Source organism: Mus caroli, unplaced genomic scaffold (assembly GCF_978045245.1).
Source record: "Mus caroli unplaced genomic scaffold, Mus_caroli_1 scaffold_3, whole genome shotgun sequence".
Taxonomy (NCBI): Eukaryota; Metazoa; Chordata; class Mammalia; order Rodentia; family Muridae; genus Mus; species Mus caroli.
In genome coordinates, this window is record NW_028227258.1 from 76026202 (window position 1) to 76044898 (window position 18697).

The following is an 18697-nucleotide window of genomic DNA, read 5'->3' on the forward strand; positions in this document are numbered from 1 at the left end:
CCTTCGATAAAAACAAAACAAAACAAAAAGAAACAACAAAAAAAAACTCCACAATGGCTCCCCCAAGACAGTAGGGGGCGCTGCACGGTCCCGCAGCCGCTCGGCTTAAATCCCTTGCAGTCTGGCCCAGGCGAAGGGGAAAACGCTGATAGCGCCACCTAGCGGGAGCAGCTGGTCCTGCCCCTTCCCCGGCTGCTACTGAGTCCCGGAAGCCGGAAGTGCTGCACCTGAGGACAGAAGCATGGGCCCTGCTGGCCTTAAGGTTCTGCTGCTGCTTTTGCTGGGTGAGCCCCAGGGCCAAAGCCAAGAGGGGAGAAAAGCAGAGGTTTTTTTTTTTTTTTTTTTTTTTTTTTTTTTTTGCCTCAGGAAGGAATCAGATGCTAACGTGTGGGCTTTACTTGTGAGTGGCATCGTCCAAGAAACTCCCGCGAGGTTACTGTCCGTGGTTCGATAAAAGCAGTAAACAAAACTAAGGTCCTTGCATGGGACTTCTAATCAGTGCACGTATTGAAAATGTAAATTACCAAGCATATCAATGGGTAGTAATGCCATGAGAGGAAAAGAGTACCTAAGGTTCAGGGACAATAGAGGCCTGTAATCCCGATATTCACAAGAGCTGTGGCCAGAAGATCCTATGTTTGAGGCCAGACTGGGCTACATTTGCTAATTCTAGGCTGACCTAACTTAACATAACACAAAAGAACAAAAAAAAGGTAACTGGTTAGTATAAGGTGGCCTCTCCCGGAGGAATAATTTAAGCAGATACTTGAAAGAAACTGGGTAGTGGCTCAGATGGTGGAACTCATGGCCAATGCGTTCCAGCCCCAGCAGCACAAGGGGTCTCCCAGGTGCCGTTCCAGGGACCCACCTGGCTGGGGACTTGAGGGAATGAGGAAAGGACAAACACACATACACAGACACACAGAAAAGCTGGGGTTGGGTGACCAGAGCTGCAGCAGCTCGGCATGTTTATTATATACAGTTGAATAAAAAGGTGGGCTTATTACATACCCGTAAACAAAGAGGCAGGGTGTATGGTGTAATGCTGGATTGAGGAGGCGAGGTTTAGCTAATCTACTTGTCTTTGTTGGGGAGCATCCTTCAGGCCATAAACATGGTGGGAGAAAGCTACAGTGGGCATTTTCTGCCCAAACTATCAACATCCACATATGAACCAGAGAAGGTTTGCCATCCCTCTGAGCCTTACCCCGAGAGGTGAGGGGCGCTGCCATTTTCCCACAGGTCTGAGTCTACTTGATAAGGATATGCCCAAGTGAAAAAATATACCTGTGCTCAGGGCTATCTCCACACCCTAAAGAGAGGAAGACTTCATGGAAATGAGCAAGTTAGATAAGACCCAGGCCTGGGAAAATTGCACTTCAGGCAGAGGAAACTAAAGGCACTTCCGGCATAGTAAGTAACTTGTTCGGTTGGGCACGCTATCAGTAGCAAAGAGGTAAGAGGTAGCACAAGAGATACACATGTTTTGTAAAATGACAACTCAGTTAAAGAAAACAACATAAAAATAAAGAGCCTATACATCTCAAACACATCTCCCAGCACCACTGTATCACAAGTGAACACGCCGGATGCCCTGACGATGACCTTGAACCACCAAGTAAAAGGTAAACTTCAGTTGCCATAGGCAGGAAGGTATATAATTATCAAGAGCCCTGCTCGCTGGCAGATAATTGTAAATTTTAGCCTTACCACCACTCTGGAAAGCTTTCTGTTCAGTGAGTTTAATGTAAGATGTTTTCTTATGTATTAATGAATAACATGGTGTGTTTTCTGTAGGAGCTTTCCAGGGCTCTTTTACCAAAAAGAAAAACTTGCAATCAGGTGAGTATCCTCATGCTGGATCTGAACCTGGACTCGTGGGGCTAGAGGCATGGCTTGGTGGTTAGGATCACTGGCTGCTCTTCCAAAGGTCCCGAGTTCAATTCCCAGCCCCCATATGGTGGCTTACAACTGTAGTTCCATGAGATGCCCTCTTCTGGTGTGCAGTCAAAACATACAGATAAAAGTATCTAAATAAAGAGTCTTTTAAAAAATGGAATTGGGAAGGGTAAGGAGTCTCAGGGAGGGCTTAGATCCTAGAAAAGGATGAGATGGGAGTTTGGGGACAAGAAGAAAATGGCGGAACTTCAATCTGCACAGTTCCCCTGCTCTTCTTTGTCTAGTATGTGGACGACCTGTACACACTGGACGCATTGTGGGTGGCCAAGATGCTGCTTTGGGGAGCTGGCCCTGGCAGGTGAGCCTGCGTTTTGACTACACCCATTCTTGTGGAGGTTCTCTCATCAGTGACCACTGGGTGCTGACGGCAGCACACTGCATAAAAAAGTGAGTTATAGCTGGGAGCTAGCACGCAGAGGCTTCTGGGAAATGTTTAGATGGTGTCATGGGAACCAGGTGCCAGCATTCGGATCTGTGGGGCAGCAGGGAGCCCTACATCACCCAGGAGTGAATGGAACAGGGCGAGACAGTTCCTTCCTTCGTATCAGCTTACTTCTGAAATACAGGTCAGGGGTTTGTCTTGAGCTTTTGTGGCTCACAAATATAATCTGAGCTTTCTCAGAGACACTGTGTGAAAACAAGTTGCTGTGTGATGAGCACCACAGGAAACTGGTTCCTCACAAAGACTCCGACTCAAATAAGTGAGCTGGAAACAGACTCAGTCAAGCCTAGGATGACTTTAAGCCCACTCCAATTGGAGCAGCTTGAGAGACCCCGAGATGGAGGCAATTGTTAGGTCACATCTGACCCCTGACTCAAAGAATCTGAGACACAAGTTTTTTTTTTTTTCATTTGTACCACAAAACATTGTAGCAACTAATTGTGCAACAACAGATAATTAATATGCAGAGAGGTCAAAATTACAAGCTTTTTATTAACAACCATGAAAAACTCAGGAAAATGGTGTAGTGACTTCAAAATGCTGAGGGAGAGTTTCTTCCCCGGCCAGAATTGTATAGTCTATCCATATATCCATATACTATGAATCAATAGGATATAAACAGACATTTACAAATATACAAATTCATAAAAATGTTACCACCCACACATATGGGCAGAGAGGAACAGAAAAACAGGACCAAGACAGAAGAGTAGGCTTTAACCCAAGAGAACTCTCAAGAAGATCATAAATATTATAAATGTAAGTCCAAAATGATAGCAGCTGGAGTAGACCAGAACAAGAGGGCCAAGGGCCACAATGAGGTGGGGTGGGGTGGGGTGGGGGCTCACAGATTGCCTGAGAGGCCTGGACATACTGAGGAGTCTGTATTTCTAGCAGAGAGTTTGGGGGCAAAATGACGGATTTGAGATGGGTGTATAGAAAGCAGAAGGAGGAGGCTATGTTATTAAGTTCAGGAAAAGCAAAAGGTTTGGTGAGAAATAAAGAGTCACAAGATCCAATGTAACCTGTAGTGCAGGAAGCCTACACAGTGATGAGAAAACATTGATCTAACCCGCATTGGTTAGGAAGAGGAGTGACAACCAATCAGAGAGAGGCTTGTCTCAGCCGCTGTAAGAAAGACCATTGCCCAAATTAACCCAGCGAGGAAAGGTTGGCTTCAGCTTACAGGTGAGGTGTCATCAGTCCACCCTGAAGTAATACAGGACAGAAACTTAAGGCAGCAACTGAAGCAGAGACCATGGAGGAACCCTTTCTACTGGCTTGCTCCCCTCCCCATAGCTAGCTCAGCCTGCATTCTCTTACCACCAAAGCCTTAGGGGTGGCACACTCCACAGTGGGTTGGGCCCTCCCATGTCAGCCATCAATCAAGAAAATGCCCCACAGACTTGGCTCCAGACCAGTCTGATGGAGGCATTTTCTCAGCTGATGTTCCTCTTCCCAACTGTGTCAAGCTGACAAGACAAAAAAAAAAAAAAAAAAAACTTAGTAGAGCAAGGCTAGTCAGTGAGATGTGTAAGGTAGCTCAGTCTTCACCTTCTAATTAGGAACTCAACACCCAAAGTGTGTGTGTGTGTGTGTGTGTGTGTGTGTGTGTGTGTGTGTGTGTGTGTCTGGGGTGGGGGTTGTCAAAAAGGCAAAACTGTTTCTTAAAAACACCAGGGAAACCATTAAGGGCTGAAAGCTGGAAGTGACTAACACACACACACACACCTATGGAAGGGGTGAGAGAGAACAGGGAGAGTGTGTAGGACAAATTCTGGCCACCAGCATGTAAGAGGAGACAGCAGGAAGAGAAGCCAGGGCAGGGCACAGAAAGAAGAAAAGGACACAGACTAATCTTAGCTCAAGATTTACTGAATGCTGGTATCCTCCTTTCTTGTTCAGAGTCTTTGGGGTACAGATAGGCAGCTTGTTCTGATCTACTGTAGGCCAGCCCTCCACTTTGACTTTCCTGTCTCTTTTCCTCTTAGGACCTGGTACAGTTTTCTATACAGTGTGTGGCTTGGATCCATCGATAGAGAGTACTCAAGCACAGGCAGAGAATACTACGTGTCCAGAATCGCCATCCCTAACAAACACCGCCACACAGAAGCAGACATCGCCCTGCTGAAGCTGTCTTCCCGGGTCACCTTCTCACCTGTCATTCTGCCCATCTGCTTGCCCAATATCTCAAAGCAGCTGACAGTTCCAGCTTCTTGCTGGGTGACTGGATGGGGACAAAATCAGGAAGGTACAGGAGAGATGGGGAGAGACGGGGTCTTGTGTAGCTCAGGCTAGCCTTAAACTTACTCAGTGGCCAAAGCTGGCCTTGAACTCATGCCCCTCACATCTCACTTTCTGTCTACACTTGGCTCTAGTTAATATTATTCAACTGGATCAAATCAATCTACAAGTTTTCAGATGGAATATCTTTTGGCACTTACACGTTTATTGACTCCTGTGTCTTGCCTAGAGCCTGGTTATAACTGACAGAGCAAATGCTAACAATTTAAACACATAATTATCTCTCCTTCAGAGATTATTAAACATGACTTAATGTTTGGAGAGTCTAGCTTTGCTTGGTTTGGTGTGTATATGTTAATTTGTTGACAAAATGTATGTCAACACTTTTCCAGGTGAAGTAGAGATGGGACAGGAATTTATCTGGAAGCAGAAAATGAGGAAGAACAATTTTAGAATAACTTAGATTACCTTCATTTTGACTTAATCAGAAGTCACCTGAATATTCTTTATTTAGAATACTGGCACAAGTAAAAACCCTCAAACACAAAGAATTCAAATTTATTATCATTTATTTTAGATCTTTCCATAAGCAAGTCTGGCTGGAAGGTGGATGATTCTGACTGTTGCCCTGCCCACTGTGCAGGTTGTGAAGATCTTCCTTCCTGTCTTCCTCTGCAGGTCAGTACCCCTCTACCCTCCAAGAACTTGAAGTGCCTGTCATTTCCAGCGAGGCATGTGAACAACTCTACAACCCAATTGGCGTCTTCCTCCCGGATCTGGAGCGGGTGATCAAGGAAGACATGTTCTGTGCTGGTGAGAGGCAGGCGAAGAAGGATAGCTGCAAGGTTAGTTCTGGCTCTTGAGGCGTTTCTACACACCTCCTTCCAGATCTTAATGTGGATCTAAGCTGTTCTATCTGTAATTAGCAATAAACTAGAACCCAAGAAATGATAGTTCTGACAAAAATTCTTGAGTTATGCTGGACAAATCAACTGACCTGTATCAATATTTAAATTTGTTTTATTTTTAAGATTATAGTTACATTGTTCTCCCCTTTCATTTCCTCCCTCCAGACCCTCTATATATGACCCCTGATCTCTTTCAAATCCATAGCCTCCATTTTCATTTCATTGTTATGCATATTTATCCACAATATATACATAAACATAAATATAATCTGCCCCAACTATATATCATTATTACTTGCATGTATATTTCCAGGGCTGAACATCCAATTGGTGTGCTCTTCCTTCCTGGGGAAGGCCCTATCTCTCACTTTCAGCCTCCCTTAGATACTTGCATTTCTGTGTAGGGTTGAGGGCCTCGTGGGCTTTTCCCTGTCCACTCTGGCCTGCCATCTGCCATCTTTGTTCAGCTAACATTTATGCAGCTGGTGAGATTTGATGGGTGCAGATTCTGACACGAGACACAGTCTCACAGCACAGTCCCCGCTCCTCTGGCTCTCACATTCTGTCTGACCCCTCTTCCATAATTTCCCCTAAGCCTTAGGTATGGGAGTTGTTTTACAGATATGTCCCTTGGTACTAGATTCCACCACTCTGCATTTTTAGTCTTTGTGTATTCTGTAATGTTGATGGATGTCAAGTTTACTCCTTCAAACATAAAACTATTGATCGAGGCCAGTAGTTTTCAACCTCCCAAGTACTGTGACCCTGTAATACAGTTCCTCATGTGGTGGTGATCCCCAACCATAACATTTTTTGTGTTGCTACTTCATAAATGTAATTTTGCTACTGTTATAAATCAAAATGTAAATATCTGATGTGTGCACCCTGAGAAAGGGTCATTTGACCCCCCCCCCCGAAGCCCCCCCCCCCGCAAAGGGATTGTGACCTACAAGTTGAGAACTGCTGATGTAGACCAATGTTGCATTTTTTAAAACATGTACTTTTTTCATAAATATACTGAAGTAAACACACAATTGCCCACTTTTTACTTTTCTTAAGAAAAAGTCTATGATGAAGTATTATTATTTCAGGGCTGAGCATTTAGTACTACTGGACAACCAATTGGTGTGCTCTTCCCTGGGGAAGATCATTTCTCCCACTCTAAGCATCCCAGGGTACATTAATTCATCATATACTTTTCAAATGTCATCTGGAGTCTCCTGATCAACTGTCAGCCACAGGGTTTGTGGGTGTTCCTCAGTGGTACATACAGACTTGCCTAGCATCCATGAGGCGTTGGGTTTGAGTCCCAGCATCATAAGAAGAACCCACCAACCCAGCCACTGCTTGGATTACCATTCCATGCAGTGTATGTTGTGTTGAATCCAGGTGACTGCCCCGACCCCCTTTCTCTTCATTCTAGCATTGCTCCCTTTGCTTTCTAATTGTTGTGGTAACTCTGAGCTCTGTCCCCCCAATCTCAAGCCAGCGAGACTGTGTGTTCCTATTTAAGTTCTTGCTACCAGATATGCTAAGGATGGGCCTGTTTTAGAGAAAACCACTTAAAGACAAAGTGGCATTCTTTCTTCCGAGGATTAACCCGTGTCTGTCTGCTTTTGACCTCTCTCCACTGCCTTTCTATGTCGTCCTCAGCAGAGTTGCTGTGAGATAAGCATCAAAGAACAGAACCCACTCTGGGTGCACACAGAACACTCCCCAGATCAGCACAGCTGTAAGCTGAGCCTCAGTACAGTTGGGGGATTGAAATCATAGGCAAAGGAGGATCTCTAGTAACAACAGAATAAAATTAGAAACAAGTAACAGAAAACTATGGACAGTTCAGCTCTGTGGAAGTTATTCACATATTCCTAAGTAACCAATGAGCCAAAAAAAAGAAATCACAGCAAAAAGTAGGAAACCATCTGCTAGAGATGAAGTAAAGGCATAGCCTATGGTTGGCGCTAACACAGTGGTTAGAGAAACTCCTAGTTGTAATGTCAGTTCTTTAAACAAGAATATCTCAAGTGAAGAACCCGATCTCCACTGAGACATTGGGAAGGAGCCTGGACATGCAAGGCAGAGGCACAGACCTGCCCAGTCTCAGTCTGAGCTGCAAGCCTGGGCTCTGTCTGAGTACCGAAGAAGGAAGGGACAAGGAAGGGAGCAGAGAGGAGGACAGCCGCGGATGAGAGGGAGGAGAGAGGGGGAGAGCACAGCACTGGGGCTGTGGGGAGCAAACTAGACCTGGAAAAAGAACACAGAAAAAATGAGAATTGTATTACTGAAGCAGAGAAAAGAAAGACAATATAAAAAAAAAAATTAGCTACACTGAGAAAGTAATAAGCAGATATTAAAACTCATATGGAAATTCAAGTGGCCATAAACAGTCTTAAAAAGGAAGAACAAAGTTGGAAGACTCACACTTTCTTATTACCAAAGCGACAGTAATCAAAACAGAGTGGACAATCATAAGACCAGACACACAAAGTGGCTGTGAATAGCATCATATGGTAAAGCCGTGCATTACGAAACAAAGAAACAAAGCAGGAGACAAACTCCTAATGACTGTCATTATCACTCCACAGAAGAAATGAGCACTTAGAAAAAAGACAATGGAAAGAGAGGGTGGCATACTACACTGAGTAAGTCCTGCCTTGTCCTGAAGCATCACGTTAATTTTGCTTTGCTTTTTCATGGTATATCATATGAACATTTAGAAATGGCTAATGTATATTTTTCAAACTCCGTGATCCCAGAACTTGAGAATTCCACAGCTGAGGGTCCAGGTCCAGTTCTGAAGACCTCTCTGTCACCCCTGACTGGCCCTCCTCTCCCTGTAGGGCTTCTCAAAGCTAAGCTCAGATCTTTCTGTCTCCCTTAGGGCGATTCTGGAGGGCCTCTGGCCTGTCACATTGATGGTGTCTGGAGGCTGATGGGTGTAGTAAGCTGGGGTTTGGAATGCGGTAAGGATCTTCCCGGAGTCTACACCAACGTGACCTACTACCAAAAATGGATCAGTGCCATTATCTCAAGAGCTCCTCCCAGCTGGGGTGGTGACTACACCCACATTACTTCCTATTCCCTACTGTGTTACTTTCTCTGGCTCTCCTGGGATCCTCCCAAGCCTTTGGCCCTAGCATAATATCAAGTCAATCCAGGAGCGGCTGCTGTTGGGGACTCACGGAATGGGGTGTGTGGAGAATAAAGCCTTAGGGGAGAACTCAAAGACAGTCGCTGTGATGCCTGGATGACTGGCTTTATGTACGTGCTTGCAAGGTTCTTGCTTTGCTTATGTTTCAGTAGTTGGAATGCAAACAGCTAATAAATAAGGCTACCACTTCTGTGCAAGATTTTGGGGGTTTTGTTGTTGTTGTTGTTGTTCCAGAATGTGTCTGATGAAGGAGGAAGGGTGCTTCCTATAAATAAATATTTGTGAATATGAGTTAAATAATAAAAAATGAAGATGGTGTAAGGGAAGGCCCTCAAGGAACTCCAACAGAGTCTATTTTGAACCTTAGCTGCCTCAAGGACTTACCTGTTCTGTTTTGCCTCCTCTATCAGTGCATGGAAGTCGCTTAGTTCTTGTAAAATTCTAGTCTGTGATTTACTACTAAAAGTATTGTTAAGTGTGACAGCACAGCCCCCAGAAAGCAGAGGACAGCAGGTCTGAGGCCAGCCTGGGCTACAAAGCGAGACCCCATCTAAACAACGAAAATCAATCAACTAAACAGACTGATGCAATGAGCTGGAGCCCGGAGGTCTTAGGTGTAAATGATACTAACCTACAAAGGTCCCATAGTGTCTGGTTTCTAATAAAAGACTTCAAATGTTCAGACCTAGGAAAAGACCTCTGTGCTTAGACTACAGGGGCTCAGAGCTTAGTCCTGAATGGACCACGGTCATTATGTTCTTCGTTGATTTCCTGGTGTAATTTCATTTATACATCTTCGAGTCATCCTTTCTCATTTGACTTGTTTATTGCCATCTGTGCCTTTTATGGTAAATCAACTTCTTAAACCAACTTTTTGGTATTTATTTAAGCACATTAAGTAGGAAGTGAGTATAAAAGCCGGACGTGGCACATGCTTATAATTCCAACTCTTACCTTGACCGCCATTCTGAAATTACCTTTCCTGAAGCTCTTGGTGGCTCTCCTGACCACAACAAATCTTTATAAATCAACGTTTGCACAGCATGGTGGAGCCTTCCCTCAGAGAACTCGACACACAGCAATAACCTAGCATTGCTTTATATAACTGTATAATTATTATATCCGTCTTATCAAAATGTAAGGCGTACGAGCGTGAAGACATTTTTTGTTTTTGTCTACAACTGTATCCCAGTCTTGCTAATGATCTGAATGAAGGAAAGAAGGAAAAACACCTGACTTATTTTTGTCTTCTCCAAATACCCTGTGAGGACCTGAGTACCCTGTTTACTGAGACAGCCCGGACTCCGATGAAATTCTTATGCTCAGGTGTTGATGAAGTAAAAGGATAAAGGGGAAAATGGTGTTGTTCCTGCCCAGACAGCAGAGCCCGAGGAGAGACTACTAAGGCAGGTGATCGGAAAGCTTTTCAGACAAGAACAGAAGCTAAGGCAGCTCTGGATGACACAGCCGAGAGAAAGGACAGAAGCAGAGGAGGAAAGACAGACTACCCCCAAGGACCAGTGTGGAATAGAAAGTACAGGTGTGAGCCAGAGTCACAGGGCAAAAAGGACACAGACCAAGACCACCAAACGCCCGCTTCCTCAAAACAGGAAGCGCCTTCCCCACAGCACAGCATCTGGCAAAATTTTTCTCATGAATCAGGAGCCAAACAAAGCTTAAACCTTTAGCAGGTGCAAGGTCCGAGTGCAAAGCATGCTATCAAAGGATCTGTCACATGATGGGACAGAGCAGGGATGGGAGCCTGATTGAACAGAGGCCAGGGGTCTTGCCTCAGAGATACACACCCAGTCCTGGATGACATAGCAGATCCTTCCCCTGGGAAGGTCTGAAATGAGTCAGTGTGTATTCAACAGTATCAAGTGCACGCCATGTAACAGGCACATAAACAGCAGAACCTGCAATACACTAAGCCTGCCTTCAAGGAGTTTACAGCCGAGTGAGGGAGTGACAACATCAAGTGCAAAAGACACAAACTAAAGTCTGATGGAGAAAAATAAAACCAAAGAGGCAGCCGGTAAGAGACAGGATTCTATCTGACACGTGTTGTTTTCCTTCTCCTGTTTCTTGTCTGCCCCATCCTTACAGCAAGAGCCCATCTACACTGCTAATCTGAGAAAGCCACAGCTTGCTTTTTACACTGAATTAAAATCCAGCATTAAGATACCCAGCAGGCTCTTTTGCCCGTTCCCACCTCATGGCCTTATTGTGTCTGCCCTCCATACCTAAAATACCCTTCCTTTGTACATCTCAGTGCACTTATTTCTGTCTACTGCTCAGAAAAGGAAGCAAAGAATACCAACAAAATACATTAAAAGCACCATAGGAATGGTTTTTAAAATTAGGGCTTGAGGTGTGGCTTGGTGGTAGAACACTTGCCATGATAATCAAAGCTCTGAGTCCTATCTCCAACACCAGGAGAGAAAAATCAACAGACAAGGGGTGAATTGCACAGCACATGAACTCTCTCTCATTAAGGAGAGAACAGGGAAGCTTACCTTCTGCTAACTTAAATATTGACTTCTCTATGATATATCTGGGGCCCGCTAAAGATCTGAACAATACTTGTGATTGCATTTCAAAACAAGACGCAAAGTAATTATATACATTTTCTGTTTCAGTTGCTAAAAAACAAAATGGAAAGTATAACCCAAAATGTGGGATATGGAACTTGTTAATACATTACTGCAGGGGGAAAAAAATCAATAGACATTTGTATTCACAAAACTGAAATGTCAAGCAGTTACTGGCAACTAATGTAGCCAGCGCCATCACACCGACAGAGCGAAGGAGGACATAAACAAGGGCATCTTTATCCTCCGCCTTGGGAGGGCTCAATATAGCACTTCTGACTTAAAATCAATTTTAATTTTCAGAATATGTTACTTCTCGGAGTATCTCATTTTCATATATTCTACCTTTCGTTTTCAGATGTCTTGAGAAATTTTAATTAAGGTAGGATTTTAACAAATAAAAATTGCTGAAAATATCTAGTCAACATTTTCCCCAAAAAGTGAGAGGGGCAAGTGTACAGATCACGGTATCCAGATTTTTTTTCTCCTTTGTTACCAAGTGTATCAGGTAATGACCTGGTTCCCCCTCAATCTCATCAAGCCATACAGTTGTCGTCCCGAGTGTGGGGACACCACAGAATAGGATTGGAGGCCTGCACACTGCTTCTGCTTCAATGGTGGCACTCCACTTTCTCAGATGCCTTGTTTCATCGATGCTATTGTAGTCTCCCCAACAACTCTGACAAAGTACACTTTATTTACATAATAGAAATGACCCTTCTGCAACTTCTTAAAACATACCCTTTCTTCAGGAAGGAGACGGGGGGGGGGGGGGGGGGGGGGGGGGGTGGGGGGGAGGGAGGGAGGCTCAGCTGATCAGAGCTCAATTTCATTCTCTATCTCCAAAGATGGAGAGGAAATACTCAATCAGATGAACAAAAAAGACTAAAATCTTTAATGGAGATCCTAATTGCCTTTCAAGATAATTATCTTTAACCAACATGAAGTCTCTCCAGTGTCTTCTCTGATGTAAGAGTTCACTTCCATCTCCATATGGCTGAAGCGAGGTAACTGAGGTCTAGCCCTGTGGCACAACATATGCCACGTGTGACACTTAGCCCACACAGTATTACGCTGCAATTAACTCAGAACACCCAAGAGTGAAAAGAAGGGGCAGGGAGACAGCCTGGGGATCCAGGATGCCCAAGACATCCATTCTGCACTTGATAAAACTGGATACAACCGGGTAGCGGCAACAAGGCAACATCTGCTCAGCTTTGGATGTGATCTGGAGGCAAGCTGGTGTAGGATGGAGACAGGATGGGAAAGAGAGAAGAGAAACTAAGAACGACCAGGCTCACAGGTCACTGGTCTCATGGTGATTGTACCATTAAATGAGATGAAGAAGGAGGAAGAGGAGGGATAGATGTATTGTGCTATCAAATGAGGTAATGGTATGAATAGCATGTCCTGCAAAGATCTCAATGTCCTAATCCCCACAGCCTGTCAGTATGTCTTCATACACAGTTATAGGGGTTTACACATAAGATCAGGCATCACAAAGTGGACACATTATCTTGGGTTATGTAGGTAACCCTAAGTAATGGCAAGGCTTATTGACACAGTTAAGGCAGGAGAATCACACAGATGCTCATAAGACATGGTGACCCAAAAGATGTCCTGGCGATGCAAAAGTAGAGAAGCAAAGGTGCTGCGCTGGAGATGAAGCAAGGGATCATGAGACAAGGAATATACTTGGCTCCTAAAAGCTAAAAGCTAAAACCTTGGCATTGTACAACTAATCCTGGCATTGTGGAGGCAGAAGCAGGAGGTTCTCTGTGACTTCCAGGCCAGCCTGGTCTACACAGGCCAGCTAGGGCTACTTAGTGAGAGACCCTGTCTCTAAATAAAAAGTAAAGAAAGATATGTGTTGTGGATGGCCCTGGTGTGGTTTGTATTTTGATGTTAATTCTACTTTCCCAGGAACGAGGAATAAGTCATGTACTCAGATGACTTCCTGTGAACCAATTCCCCAATGAATAAAGGAGCCAATCACTGGGCAAGTAGGTGGGACTTCCAGGATGGACAGAGGAAGAGAGGAAGCAGGAGAAAGTTAGGTCTTTTTGTACAGGGATAGTGTGAGGACAAGATGTAGCTACGAGTGTCTCCCGGTTTCAATGGTGGATCCGTCAGGATTTGCCACCGGAGAATTTAGATTTAATAAGGCTTACAAGATTAGGATTTTAGTTGTTGTACCCAACAATTGAGTTACCGTTTCTGAACTAAGTTTGTGTGGTGTTTTCCTTGACGCTGTGGCTCTTCCAGGTTCAAGAGAGTTATGGCCCAGCAAAGTGTGGGTTTGTCTGAGGTACACCACAAAGGCCGTGGGGGTACTGAAGCACAGGGCTGGCACAGTAACTACCTGCCAGTGGGAACCTAGCGAGCTGGGTGGAGAGACTGTGGAGCTCTGAGTCAGAGTCTCCATGAGATAATAACAGGTTGGCCACTGCCTGCCAGTGCCAGTGGCACTTAAGAACTATGTAGTTCTTGTCAAACTAGCAAAGCTTTATGTAGGCACTGTTGCTTCCTCTTACCATCACTGTATCCCCTGTACATAAATTATCCATCCACTAAAGATCCCCAGGACTCACCTGGGAGCTTTATAGTTGTTGCATCACAGATTTCTGGTCAGGCTATCCAGAGTCTACATAGTCGTATTAATTGTATTAATGCCACTAGGCCATTAATACGATGTTAGCCAACAAAATGTGAGACGGAAGCCTGCAGGCTCTAAACAGAGGCTTTAAATGCTGGCACTCAGATTTCTGTCCATTGTGCTTCCCAGTTAGGGGTTGCTTCTTCAGCCAGGATCCCAGAAGAGCAGCAGGGTGAGCCTGTGCATACACCTCTCCAGCTGAATATGGTGGTGACTGTTAAAGCTTGTTGTAACCAGTACATTCGTGACAAATTATGTCAGATTCCGGTGGCTAACAAGTAATAATGTATAATCTATGGTGTTTCATGTTTCAGTTGAATTTTTCTAGTAATTTACTAAGAAGGGGCTGAGCCGGGCGTGGTGGCACACGCCTTTAATCCCAGCACTCGGGAGGCAGAGGCAGGCAGATTTCTGAGTTTGAGGCCAGCCTGGTCTACAAAGTGAGTTCCAGGACAGCCAGGACTATACAGAGAAACCCTGTCTCGAACCCCCCCCCCCCAAAAATAAAAAAAAAAAAAAAAGAAGAAGAAGGGGCTGGTGGGGATATTGGCCTACATATCCAAATCCAGAACCAAGAATTTTAAGCCTGAAAGGAAATCTGATAAACAGGAATTAGCAAACTTTTACTCTAAAAGGCAAGCCGACAATTATTTCAAGCCATAGATAAATGAGCGTGTGTGACTGTGTACCAATAAAACAGTCATAAAATTGAGGCCCAGGTCCATATCCTTCATATTTGTCAATGGAGATTCTGAGACAGAGAGTTGTGTTCATACAGTTTATATTTCAGTTTCCTTTATTTAGTTTGTGTGTGTGTGTGTATGAGTATTTTGTCTGTGTGTATAACTGTGCACTATGTGTGTGCAGTGCCCTCAGAGTCCAGAAGAGGGCATTGGATTCCCTGAAAGTGGAGTTACAGACGGTCTTTAGTTGCCATTCAGGTGCTGGGAATTGAACCCAGGTCCTCTGGAAGAGCAGTCAATGCTCCTTACTGAACGATCTCTCTTGCCCCTTAATTTTCTTTCTGTTACTGTATAAAGCACCGACCAAAACCAATTTAGGGGTGAGAAGGATTTATTTGGCTTACACTTCCAGGTCACTGTCCATCATTGAGGGAAATCATGGCAAGAGCTCATGGGAGCTTGAAGCAGAAACTACGGAAGAAGGCTGGGGCTTGCTCCCTGGGTTGCTCCCTGACAGTGGCACTTCTTGCAGGAGGCTGTCTTCCCAGATCAAGTAAGGCAATCTAGACATGCCTCAGCAAGTTGGCAACAGAGTAACAGATAAATACAGTTACACAATTGATACTCTTTACCACGTCCTGCAGGTGAGTCTAGGCTTTGTCACATTGATTGGCAGTTAATGTTAACTATCTAGGACAGCTGGCCAGTAGGAGGTTGGACATTTAGTTTAGTTTAGATTTGCTTTTACTTTCTGAGACAGGGTCTCTCAATGTAATCCCGTCTGTCCTAGAACTCACTATGTAGACCATGCCGGCCTTAAACTCACAGATATCCACCTGCCTCTGCTCTCATGAAAGATATATACTCAACTATGCCCACTGAGGATAAGCTAGTCCTCAGAAAAAGATAAAATACATATTAAAATAAAGCAGGAAACACTTGGGATGTTTAATTGTATTAGGCAGGCAACAGTGATATAAATGAGGATTGATTTTCAAGCGGTTATGGCATCTGTGGAAACATGTGAATAGGATAAGCCCAAACTTATGAACAAATGATGGATTAGGCAGCGTCCTGAAAAACGAGCTTCAGTGGAAACACAATTACATGCTCCCTTCCGATGATCATCTGCACGACAGTTTATCAATCACTTCTTTTATCAACAGGACAGCAGTTGCTATTACTTTTACAGTAACTCATCTCAGGGGAAAATAGCATTTTACAATAATATAAACACATATACGAATGCAGCCATAAGTCGCTTCACTTTGCTGTTTCTATACTAAAGACAAACTCAAGCCGAAACAGCTAAGCTCCAGCTCTGCCACCGACCTCCTTGCCCTTCCTGCTTTAAACTTACTTTCCTTTTTTTTTTTTTTTTTGGTTTTTCAAGACAGGGGTTTCTCTGTGTAGCCCTGGCTGTCCTGGAACTCACCCTGTAGACCAGGCTGGCCTCGAACTCAGAAATCCACCTGCCTCTGCCTCCCAAGTACTGGGATTAAAGGTGTGTGTCACCACTGCCCAGCTAACTTTAACTTTCAAAAATAGTAAGCACTCACTGGTGAACTCAAACAGTGCAGGAACATAAGGTAGAACACTCAGGCTCTCTTCTATCCAACTGTCCCCGTGTTACGCACACATTCCTTTTTAACATTATTAATAACTGTTGTATCTGAGCAATGCAGTAAAGTTGCTTTTTCTAGTCACTTTGACAAGGAAGAAGAAGACAGAGTTCACCTGGCCAGATATTCATAAAAAGTCCTGTTTTAAAACCCAAATAATAATAATAAAAGTGGGGTATAGGAGTTTTGTCTGTGATCTTAGAGAAGGGAGGAGCCCAGAGAGTTTGCATGACGGATAAGTGCTCAGCTAAAGAATGCCCCCTTTAGGCCGGGCGTGGTGGCGCACACCTTTAATCCCAGCACTCGGGAGGCAGAGGCAGGCGGATTTCTGTGTTCGAGGCCAGCCTGGTCTACAGAGTGAGTTCCAGGACAGCCAGAGCTATACAGAGAAACCCTGTCTCAAAAAACCCAAAAAAAAAAAAAAAAGAATGGCCCCTTTAAAAATGTCCTTCTTTTAATATCTCCGTGTGTGTGTGTGTGTGTGTGTGTGTGTTTGCACATTGCCTGCAAAAGCCAGAGGATAATGTTGGATCCCCTGGGACTAGAGTTACAGATGGTGGTGAGCCACCATGTGGATGTTGGGAATCCAGACCAGAAATTCTGAAAGAGTAGCCACTTAACCACTGAGCTGTCTCTACAGCTCCCAAGACTCATCTATTTTTATTTTTAGTGTACTTACATATAATAAATAAATAAATAAATCTTTAAAAAAAAAAAAAAGAAAGGCTTCATTTCAAAAAAAAACAAGACAGGAAAGCATAAAGGCTCCTTAGATAAATAGGTTCCCCTCAGTGGGGCAGGCCGTAAGCAACAGAGGCTTCCCAACTTTGCGTACACAGGATTCAGGTTAGAATAAAATGATACAAGTAAATATGATACAGTAAATCAAGTCAGGGTTTAAAACTAAAGAACAGTAGGGCATGGACGCACACATACACGTAGGCATACACACATAGGCACACATATATATATATATATATATATATACACACACCCCTATAATCCTAAGCACCGGGCAGGTGGAAGCTAGAGGCCTCCAAGCTTGAGGCCTATGAGTCTGAAGCCAGCTTGGGCTATATATCAAGAAACTGTCTCAGAAGCAAGGGCTGAGGAAATAGCTCCGTAGAGAAAACCTGCTAGCATACAAGGCCCCCGATTCAGGAATGTGTGCACTGCTTCCTAGTTGACTCTAATACCTGACAGAATGGAGAGCCACTGCCCCACAAGATAGACATGGCCTTGACCTCCGATTTGTTCCAGGTACAGTCACCAGCAGGACCACCTGAGCACAGGGGTAGGAGCCTGTAGGTAGGAGCCTGTAGGTAGTTCCAGCTATTCAGGAGGCTAATGTAGCAAGAGGAGCCCAGGAGTTCAAAACCAGCCTGGGAAACACAGTAAGACCCCCCCATCACTGAGGGAGAGAAGATGGGAGGAGGAACATAGAAGAGCAGAGAAGAAGGGAAGGAAAGATACAGAATCTTAAAACCCACAAAACCAGGACCTGCATTCTAGCAGGGCCTCCAGTGGGTCTATGGACATAATGAGATTTGAGGAGCACTGGAGACTGCCTGCTGCTAGAAATATGGAAATTATGCCACACTATGAAGTATTTATACAAAAAAAAAATAGTATAAGGTAGAAGATAAAATAATGCTGTGATATTAAGGCATTTCATATAAGGCATCCTATTAAGTCAAATATAAGCCATGCCTTTAGTCTCAACACTTAGGAGGCAGAGGTGGGTGGATCTCTGTGAGTTTGAGGCCAGCCTAGACCACAGATCAAGTTCCAGGACAGCCAGGGCAGCACAGAGAAATCCTGTCTCAAATAAAATAAAATAAAATAAAAATGCACACTTTAAAACTAGCACCCACATGCCTTAGTCCAACAGAATCCACCCAGAGGCCAAGAGGCCGCATCCTCCACTCCAGTGGCAATACTCAACTGAGTAACACAAAGCTACCCTGTAGCCCCAGAGTTCCAGCTCTCTCCACTATATGACAAGTCCTCCTGAAGAAATGAACAGCAAAGGGTGTGGTCTCAGGGTAAGAAGGAATCATGGACACCAGTGGTGTTGTAACACTTTCAAGGGATTATTTAGAAATGGTGATATTTATTATAAAAAAAAAAAAATGAATCCTCTATCTTGTATACAATGTACTCAACAGATGTTGTAGGGAGTTAAAAATTAACAACCTTCCAAATACAATGACACTTTGACTAATGTTACGTCTGGAAACTTCACTGTTGCAGTGAAGGCAGCCATATTGAACCCGGGCAAACTCTAGACCCGCGCCCGCCCGGCAGCGGTCCAGGTGTTATGGTCTTCACTAGCAATGCAAACAACAACCTGTTTGAAAGCATGGGAAGAGAAGTAGCGCCTCCTTCTACAGCTTCTGCTCATTTATTCTCAATGAAGCTGACACGAGGCAAATGCCAAA

General features: G+C 44.2%; 2 protein-coding genes across 4 annotated transcripts in view; one reads left to right on the plus strand and one right to left on the minus strand.

Moving 5' to 3' along the window:
- Sh3d19 (SH3 domain containing 19) overlaps positions 1 to 18697 on the minus strand; it is a 154829-nt gene that overhangs the window by 124375 nt on the left and 11757 nt on the right. The gene's annotated exons all lie outside the window — the stretch shown is intronic.
- On the plus strand, positions 121 to 8695 carry Prss48 (serine protease 48). Its single transcript, XM_021157576.3, has 6 exons — positions 121 to 284; positions 1798 to 1842; positions 2184 to 2346; positions 4393 to 4652; positions 5324 to 5490; positions 8435 to 8695. Exons 1-6 carry the CDS (start codon positions 242 to 244, stop codon positions 8693 to 8695), a joined length of 939 nt encoding a protein of 312 aa, XP_021013235.1. The 5' UTR covers positions 121 to 241.